The 10,010-nt window shown below is 32.0% G+C and overlaps 1 protein-coding gene and 1 long non-coding RNA gene across 2 annotated transcripts in view; one reads left to right on the forward strand and one right to left on the reverse strand.

Annotated features, from left to right (window-relative positions):
* The window catches only part of LOC106464421 (dynein heavy chain 7, axonemal-like), a 187,785-nt gene that overhangs the window by 66,031 nt on the left and 111,744 nt on the right, over positions 1 to 10,010 (forward strand). The window contains exons 20-22 of the mRNA XM_022392135.1: positions 4,769 to 4,882; positions 5,397 to 5,546; positions 7,764 to 7,946. Coding sequence (XP_022247843.1) covers positions 4,769 to 4,882; positions 5,397 to 5,546; positions 7,764 to 7,946 — 447 coding nt within the window. The remainder of the gene's footprint in view (positions 1 to 4,768; positions 4,883 to 5,396; positions 5,547 to 7,763; positions 7,947 to 10,010) is intronic.
* LOC111087025 overlaps positions 8,993 to 10,010 on the reverse strand; it is a 23,713-nt gene continuing 22,695 nt past the window's right edge. Inside the window, exon 3 of the long non-coding RNA XR_002611743.1 lies at positions 8,993 to 9,071. This is a non-coding gene — a long non-coding RNA (uncharacterized LOC111087025). The remainder of the gene's footprint in view (positions 9,072 to 10,010) is intronic.

Here is a 10,010-nt window from a genome sequence, read left to right on the forward strand (position 1 = left end):
CTGAGGCCAATTTTTCTTTCAATGTCTTAAAAGCATGCTGGCAAGAAACTGTTCTTTTTTCCATATTTTTTTTCCATCCAACTCTCTGACACCAATTTTTTACGTATCAGGTTGTTGTTTGTTTCCGGTAGAAATTCTTTCCGGAGATCTTCAGCGATACAAGTCCTTTCTTGATTAAACCAGTTTATTCTTCCTCGATACAAACTTTTAGTACACAAAAGTTCCATAATCAGTACGTTTCTCGTCACTTTAAACTTAACAACTTCTATAATACATGCTATAAATCACAGCGATTCACAATCTCGATAACTTCACTCTCGACGAGTGCAAAACACATTTTACGGCTCACTAGCTCAAAACTAACAGAATCATAAATTACACAGAACTCAAGGTGAGTACTGCTCTCTCCTCATTTATATATCCTCTGGCTTTCTCTGCCAGGCTTATATACTAACAAAGAGGGCATCTCAATCACACTCGGACTTCCCCGATCAATCGAGAAACTCAGCAGTGTCACGTGACTTCCCCTGTTGTAACAATATAATCTCTAAAACCTCCTAGATACATTTCAAAAGCATGTTTTCAGTAAAACTTTATATTTTAATATTTTATCTACCCAACTTTATATGCAGTTGGTAAATTTGACTGACTTTATAACCACCAAAGAAGAATATCAAAATAAATCTAAATTACCCTTTTTTCTTTCTAGAATGACTTCAAATGTAACATGAAACTACATTTTTTTTATCCTAAGTAGTTTTAAACTTGTAACAGTATACATCTATTTATAATTCAAATTTATTGTTTTATTGCCCTTTGAACCATGTCTAACTACTATTTGCACCATTATAAATTGTAAATAACATGAGGAACATGCAGCTCACCTTACTCTATCGAATTACTTTACCCACGAGCTACTCCAAGCTGCTCGCATGCATGCCTTGTGAAATATTTTTGTTATATTATTATTATTATTTATTTTACCTAATCTAATCTTAACTAACCTAAAAAGAACCCTATTATTTACATTTTAACTACTCTTATAATAATAAACATAAAAAAACAAGAAATAAAGTACTTACCCAAGTATTCTTGTTTTTTGTTGTCAACTATCAATGACACTTAACCTTACTTTTTTATACTAATGGTAGTAGTGCATTAAATAATTTTTATTTAATTACATAATGCAACAAAGAACATAGACTAATGACATGCAAAAAGCAGACAATTTCCTCTAACAATCACAATTTTTCTGGCTTTCTAACGTTTGACAAGAGGTGTTAAAAATTCAACCAAGCTAGCCATTGTGATTCCTGTGGGAAACATAGTTGTATGACAAGTGAAACTGATGATTATCTGTTCAGAACACAACGTAATATAATACGTCGTTTTATAGATGAAAACCTTAGCTTTCTATTGGTTATAGGTAATATATAATTAAACATAAGAGGGAACTATTAACAAATCCTGAAAGAGGGAATGTGACAGATGGGTGTGGCAAGATTGGTCTAATATTCTATTTAAAATTGAGGGCTGTAAAAATTATGGTTTGTCTGAACAATGTCGATCTTATAGTGAGTAATTTACATTTAATTTTGTAGTTACTTGAGGGGTGGTGGATAAAATAGAGAAGAGAAGATACCTAGAGAAAATGTGTCATGTGTGTCACACTAGGGTAAATTCAGGATTTTTTTTAAATATTGCCTTATAGAATTAAGAACTTAAAACTTATATACTATTAAATTATAGATTATTAGCTACGATTTTATACTATACCAAACAGTATAGCATAAACAAAAAATAGTTTAATAAAATTTTGAATGTAAGACAAAAACCTTGTGTCATATGCAATAAAGAATACCCATAGCGATAGGGTTAAATAACTTGTTTTCTTCAACACATAACATTTAATACATATATTTATTTCCTTAAACAATTTCTTAACATTTACAATATATCAAGTATTTCATTTTCGTCATTCTTTGTAATTTATACTTCTTACCATTAATTTCATTTGTAGGGGCCACTGGGGGCATCCACCCCACCTGCTACTAATATTGCTTGCCTTCCTCTTACAATGGTTGAACCCATTTCAGACGACCTAGATTTTGTCAGTTTTCTTCCATCCAATTGTGGATTGCTCTCCCAGGCCTCTACTGCAGAATCTGCTAGGCGTATCTCAGTTTTTTAGACAGTTTCACAGTATATTTCCCTTCTCTTCCTGACTTTGTTTCATGATGATCATTTTTGTCTCTCTTTTGACAGTCGGTACTTGCAAGCTTTGACTTATACGGGCTTTGATTCTTTTTTTCCCTTAGCTTACCATCAGGCAGAGTTTCTTCTTGATTATATGTCATGATTATATTTCTGTTAATCCTATCCATTTTATCCCCTACCTAGTTTTTCAGCTTTGTATTACCCTATTTACTCTCCTACAGGTAATGTTTCTCTTCTACCTCCTTTTTTAGGTATTTCACTTGTATTTAGTGATTTTCGTGGGATACCTCCTCCTTCTTCCCTTCATGTTGGGGTATTTGCCATCTTAAGTTTTTCCCTTCACACGTGGCTTTTTTGCTTCTTGGATCTTCTAGGCTGGGACACTACCATTTGCTTACCATCCACTGCTAATAGGGACTTATGATCAGTTCTTTTTCTCCACCAATCCACTTTTTGTGGCTACTCCTGTACATTTAGCATCATGTGGGGTATCTGTGATGATATATTCAAATTATTTTTTTGGTTGCTCTTTTGTTTGATTCTGAGATATTGTGATCTTTATTCATTTTACTTGTCTGGCACCTTCCTACCTATAGATTTCTCCATTCATCATGTATGCTGGATGCTGATTGGAGTTCTGGATCGATCGGTCCCACCTCAATCACTTGTTAGGTCTTCCCTGTTTTAATATGAAATCTTTGATCACATTTCGGTGGGCTGTTTCTGTAGGACTGACAATGCCCATGGTACACATTCTTATTTTCCATTTCACAGGATGCTATCTTAGGTTTTTGCACCACGTGATTCAGTACCTGTTTCTTGCCTTGCCTTATGGACTTGTTTCAGTCCTGTATGTCTTTTGTCGGGTGGTCTGTGTTTTACCTGACTTCCTGATGCTATCTTAGGTTTTTGCACCACGTGATTCAGTACCTGTTTCTTGCCTTGCCTTATGGACTTGTTTCAGTCCTGTATGTCTTTTGTCGGGTGGTCTGTGTTTTACCTGACTTCCTGATGCTATCTTAGGTTTTTGCACCACGTGATTCAGTACCTGTGTCTTGCCTTGCCTTATGGACTTGTTTCAGTCCTGTGTCTTTTGTAGGGTGGTTCGTGTTTTACCTGACTTCCACATTTTGGGTGATTTTACCAACATCATTAATTGGATGTCTAGCTTTGGTTAGCTCCTTCAAAATGGGGATAGTCTTAATATACTCATCTACTCCTTCCACATTCAGCTCGAGTAGTTGGATTTTCCTGTTCCATACCTCACATCCTAGTCTCTTTGGGGAATGTATTTGTATCCCCCCCTTCATTCTCCTCCTCAAATACATTCCATAGAGTTTTCTGTTATCCAAGCCATTATGGTTCGCTATGTTACTGCTAGCGAGGTTCTAATGCATTGGGGGATTTATTTCAGAAGGTTCTTTTCATAACCATAGAATTCATTTTGTGGATGAGGTCATAATTTTAAGTTGACTTGAGGTGAAGTTTCAGAGCCTGTTAGTATTTTAAATGCTCTTATGTTTGCATTTTTCCACTTCCATGGAGAATCCTGAAGATTCATTTCTTCAGAATATTGTATCCTTTAACTCTTCATCATTCAATAATTTCATTATATTAATATCTTTCTTATTTCTCCAACCATACATCTATCTTTAGAAACATTGCATGTTCAAATTTTTGTTAACTTACAACAAACCAGATAATATACTTAGGTGCTAAGCATGTCAACTGTGATGTCACATTTGACATCTGTGACAACATTCCACTGTATTGGCATATGCAAAGAATTCTTGTAAATTACTATTAACCCTCTCTATAACAACAAAATATTTAAATTAACCAGGCAGTGGGGCCCAATAATCATCAAATTTAAATTTAAATAATAGTTATATGGGATGCTTAAGCTCTTGGCATTAATCTTTTTTAAATTTCTATTTTTATTTTTAACATGTAGTTTATAAGTCTCTATGGTGACAATTGTTTGAAACAGTTTAACCCATTGACTGCTGACTTGTTGTATAGGGTATGGTCTGCCACCCTCACTTGAATGCAATTGTGCCTTATATGGTGTATGACTTGCCAAAATTCCATGTGCATTTAGAGCAGTCACTGTCAGTGGGTTAATGTATGCTAACCCGTGTATTAATTAAAACACATTATTGACATATAACTTGTTTGATATATAGTACTTTTTCTTAGATTTTTAATTATCACAAAACCAGTGATTTTATTGTGTTATTAAAGATTTTTAACCTATGTTTTGAGTTTTGGTTTATGAGGTGATAAATGTTCAACATGATTTAATTACTGTTAGTCTGTATATTTTGGTTTTTATCACAAAAATAACCTCTAAATCTGTAAGAGGATGGTTACACAACACATAACGCATTTGTAACTAAAATTTCTAGGATAAGATAACCTGTTGAGGGAGAATGTAGACTTAAACCTTAATTTATGCTTCCCATTTATCGTTTGGGTTTTTATCTTATGGCTTACAAGATTGTAATTGCTCAATTCATGATTTAATTATTAACATTAAAATAACTTATAGATCTATGAAATGATGATTGTACGACATGGATTTATGATAGTTGGTTTACCTTTTGGTGGAAAAACAAGTGCTTATCGTGTTCTAGCATCAGCTCTAGGTGACCTACATGATAAGGTGAGTATTTGGAATTAGAATAATTACTCTTGATTACTAGATACCTGTGTTCATCAGACAGCAAACATTCATATTTTTGTTAATGTACAACATATTTCATTGAATAACAAATAAAATAGTATGATTTATTTCAAATAGTTGGACCTAAATTTAATAATCATTTGAGTTATGAGATTAAATGATATTTTGTTGTTAAATGTATATATGTTCCTATAATATTTTTAGTCAGTATTGAGTAAGCAATGAGAGATTTTGGTTTTGCATTTGAAACATTAAATACAGTTATAATTTGCATCATCCTTCTTGCCATCTTATATAAATTTGTTTTAATTTATAGTTCAGAAAACATAAGTCTTAAATTTTGATTAAAATTTGTGAATTTGTTTTCAGATATAAGCATTAAAATATTGTTTCATGTAAAATTTTAATTTGACAACAATGCCAACTTAGAAAATTGATTCCTTACTCACATTATAATTTTCAACAAATACCTATTTTTTATTTGTAACTTTAGGGCCTAATGGATGAAAATAAAGTTCAAATAACAATTATAAATCCAAAAGCTATTACTATGGGCCAGCTGTATGGACAGTTTGACCCTGTGTCTCATGAGTGGTCAGATGGTATATTGGCTGTCAGCTACCGATCATTTTCTGTATCAATGGTCAGTGCTAAGTATTATCTTGCTACTTACATCAAGTGCATACATTAAAAATTTAGTACTGTCAGATCCAAATATGTTTCCACCTGCTGGTATTTTTTATTACTGTGACGTTCTACCATAATGCTTTGTATTTGCAACAAACCAACAGTTATTTGCCTCAAAGCATCAAAAATTTATAAGACAAATCAATAAAACGTGTATGAATGAAGAGAAAAAGTTTGAGCTATTTCCTTATCAAACTCAGAGTTTTTAACTTTAAACATTATCATTTACATACAGTAACCAACAAGTTCAACTTTGTAATAGCCTGTCACAGTATCAGATGTATAATATATTGAATAATGAGCTTAATATCACATTTCATATATCATTTATTACCATGTCAGTCCAGATCTATTCTCCAAAAAATTTAAATAAGATGAATTCCAGAAAAACCTTGAAAATAAGGGTGGGTTAAAAAAAGGTTGTCAATTACTTAACCTTTGTTGGACTGTTCAGAATATCTCTCTCTATTTATAGCAATTTCAAAAACTATAAAATTATCCCAATTACAATCTATGAGATATCAGATCTGATTATCACCTGTAATAACATGTCCTTCAATACAGAAAGTTTAATACATTATCATAAAATCATTTTAGAGTCGTACTATGTCATTACAGTCCATGTCGTCACATCTGGTCATACTCTATCTTAAGACCATGGATTTTGACAGTAGCCCTGCAGCATAGTTTCCATTACTAAGGCTTTGTCATAAGGCTGTCATGTCCAAATCACACCACTCCTCTTGCAGGCTTGCCATAATCTATCTAGTACATGAGGATGACCATTTTCCAATATGCACTGTAACCCATTTCATTTGCTAGCTGCTTGAAGTCTGCAATGGTTGAACAGGAGTTATAACTGGAAGCCTTAGCTTGGTGAACTCATACCTTGTAGGTCTTGTTGTTAGATAAAGATCTTTCTTGATTATGTTGCTCATTGTTTTTTGGGACACATAGAGGAGGTTTTGCACCTGACCTTTGTGTTTGTGGATTCTCACCTGTTACAAGATTCTGCACTTTGCTTACAATAGCTGGAGTATGATTTATTGCAAGTTTCTTTCTGGATGGTTCTGATGTCCAAAGTTAATCCATATTCCTTTGTTTTCCAATGCCATTAAATACAAAAGATATCCTTTTCTTGGAAATTCTAGATTACTGATCTCAACACATCTTTATTATCTAAGCGTGTGAATATTTTGTGTCAAAAAGGGCTGTTACATTCCCTTTTCAGATATTATGTTTTTTCTAACATTACACTACCTAAGAAATGACTATGTCAAAATGTACTTCTGATACAAACCATTCCACCACAGCTTTGTCACATGAATTACTGATTTACAAATTCAATATTTTTAATGCAACATAACCCTGTAGGTGATTTATCTTCAATTACTTTCCACACTGGGTCACTTCAGATGATGACCATAAAGCCAAGGTCTAGGCCTGAGATTTTTGTGGAATACATCATTCCTCAAATATAATTTTGCTTGCTTTAGTAATATCTGATCATAGTGTGGGCCACAAATCAAACTTTCAGAGCCTGATGTGGTCTGTAAGCCATCTGTTTGGGATCACTGCTGTAGGACTTGCATCAAGAAATTTGTATTTAGTCATTTGAATACACACTCAAACCAATATCATGGACATTTTTGAATGATCATCTAGATTTACTTGTGATAGCAAACTTTTATAATCAGGACAACAATTACACAACAAACACTTTTAAAAGTACCATAGAACAACTGAAAAAATCTAAAATATTTAGAATTTAAAGCTGTAAAGGTTCAAAGTTGACAAAAGTCAAAGAAAATTAAATTACCCTCACAAAACATTTTTAATGTTTTTTTTATTTTTTAAAGTGACAAATATTCATATAATTATATGGAAGGTATTGAATTACTATTCTCCAAATGTTACAATATATAATTTGCTTATGTTTTAGTATTCTAATTTTGTTTAAGCTCTGCAAGTGATCCTCTTTGACCATAGTAATTCTAAAATAATCAGAATATACAATGTGTAGACTATGTGGTCTAATTTTCGGTTATTTACAAGTTAATCATTTAGCACTTTAAGATTATAAGCTTATCAAATGTCATCTAAAATATGTATCAGCACATGGTTAAAAATCAAACCGACTATTTTATTCTGCTTTGTCTTTGTTTTGCCATAGAGTCCTGACAGAAAATGGCTTATTTTTGATGGTCCTGTTGATGCAGTTTGGATTGAAAACATGAATACAGTTTTAGATGACAATAAAAAGCTATGTTTGATGAGTGGAGAAATAATACAGCTGTCTCCAACAACAAATCTAATTTTTGAACCCATGGATTTGGAAGCTGCATCCCCTGCCACTGTAAGTTAAATATCTTTGGAAAAAAAAAACAATATAGTTTTAAATTTACTTAACTGATCATTGAGTTTTATGCATTAATGTAGATAAAAATGGTGTTTGCCTAACGAAAATTTTATGTACCAGGAACATTTTATAGTTTTGAAGAGTAAAACTTTATCCAGCAGTAAGCATTTGAGCTTAGAAACAGTAGTTACAATCATATAAGTGCACAACAATTTGCATTAATTAACTATATATCAGATAAACATAAAATATTATAAAAAGTATATATTATTTGTCCCAGTAATAAGCCAGAAATAAATAAAAAACAAAGAAGAGTATCTTCCAGCATTGAAGTTTGGTCAGTAATTTGTGATGCTTATTGATGAACCTCACATGTAGTCTTCTCTGCTATATGAACATTAAATAATTAAGTTGCTATGAAAGTATTCTGTCTTTAAAAACAATCAGATGTTTAATCCTAGACTTGATTGTGAAGATAAATGTAATTTGAACTTGTGGAAAAGACACTTGATTTGACTTATTTTCTGAGTAAGGAAGAACAAGGGGTAATGTTAATATCATAGAATTACTAGACTCTATATTTAGGGATAGCCAAGGTAGGTACTCAATATGCATAAAACAAATATGCACTCTAAAAATCAACAGTGACAGAGAGTTTTGCTTCAAAAGATGATTGCCACTCACTTTCATTTGTTTCTCTATGCAAAAAGCCCAAAAACAAGGCAAGAAACCATCGCTAAGAAACTAAACCAGAAAGTGATTAACCCACCAAATTGTTCACCTTTCTCCTTGTTTCAGTCGAGATAACACTACAACTACTTTATCACTAATGTCAGTTTAAACCTAAGTCCACTGTATGTGTTTCTGGACAGTGCACAATGTCATTGCTTAGTCATAATAACTAGTAGTAATTAAAAAAAATCATAATTCTAGTGTAAATGATTTTATCATTACTCCTTGAAGTTAGCTTTTTTACAGAAATTTAATGTTTCTTTAAAAAGTTTAAGTAGAGGGTGAAACAGGAATTAGTAGCCAATAACAGATGAACATTAGATGACTGTAACATGTAAAATCCTCAACGCTTTGTACAGTATACAATCGGTGTCTGTAGGGAGTTAATTCCTTTATTATGTGTGAAGTAAAGGAGTAAAAAAATATATCAGTACACATAATATTAAATTTTATTAGATACATTCCTAGAATACACTAACTTTCAGTCAGGGGAAAAAATGTCACAAAACAAGAAATAAAAATGTTATAAATGTGTGTTGATGTAGGGATGGCAGTGCCAAAAAGAATGCAAATAACAATATAGGGATAATACAGCTATACATAGATCATCCCTACATCACTTTCAATATTAGAATTTATTGGTACACTGTAAAATATATATTTGACTTTAATATTACTTCAATTGGAAATCATATATTCCTTAATATTGGTATGCAGTTTGTCCATCAGAATATCATGGTCATGTCAGGGTAGGAATCAGTATGTAAGTAAGAGCCAAGGACTTTCATACAAGGAAAACCAAGTTGAGTTAAAACATGTCTTGATTATTAGATACTCTTGCTATCAGGTTTGTCGAATTCACTGACCTCATAACCATTTTGTACTCATGCATTTTGCAGTGTAAAATTAAATTTTAATATTGAAAGTCATGCAGTGATGATCTATGTATAGCTGTATCACCCCTATATTCTTGTTTGAATTATTTTTGGCACTGCCATCCCTACATCATTTTAAATTTACAAAATGTTTTTAATAACTTATATATTTTTTTTTATATTTTGTCATTTTGAGGGTTGTTAGCTTCTAGTATTTCCATTATCCATTTAATTTACTGTTTAAAAAATTAATTCAAATTCACTTTGTAACAAGGTTTTAAAATATATCTTTTATATATCCTCACAAACAGGAACTTTAAAATTTGTAATTCTGAAACTTTTGGTATTGATAACACCACATTTACTAACTTTAAAATTTTGGCTTAGAAAAACAACACATTTACATACATCTATCATTTTTAGTTGAAAGACAACACTGGAATTGCAAAATTTT

The sequence above is a fragment of the Limulus polyphemus genome, unplaced genomic scaffold (assembly GCF_000517525.1).
Source record: "Limulus polyphemus unplaced genomic scaffold, Limulus_polyphemus-2.1.2 Scaffold1647, whole genome shotgun sequence".
NCBI classification, from domain to species: Eukaryota; Metazoa; Arthropoda; class Merostomata; order Xiphosura; family Limulidae; genus Limulus; species Limulus polyphemus.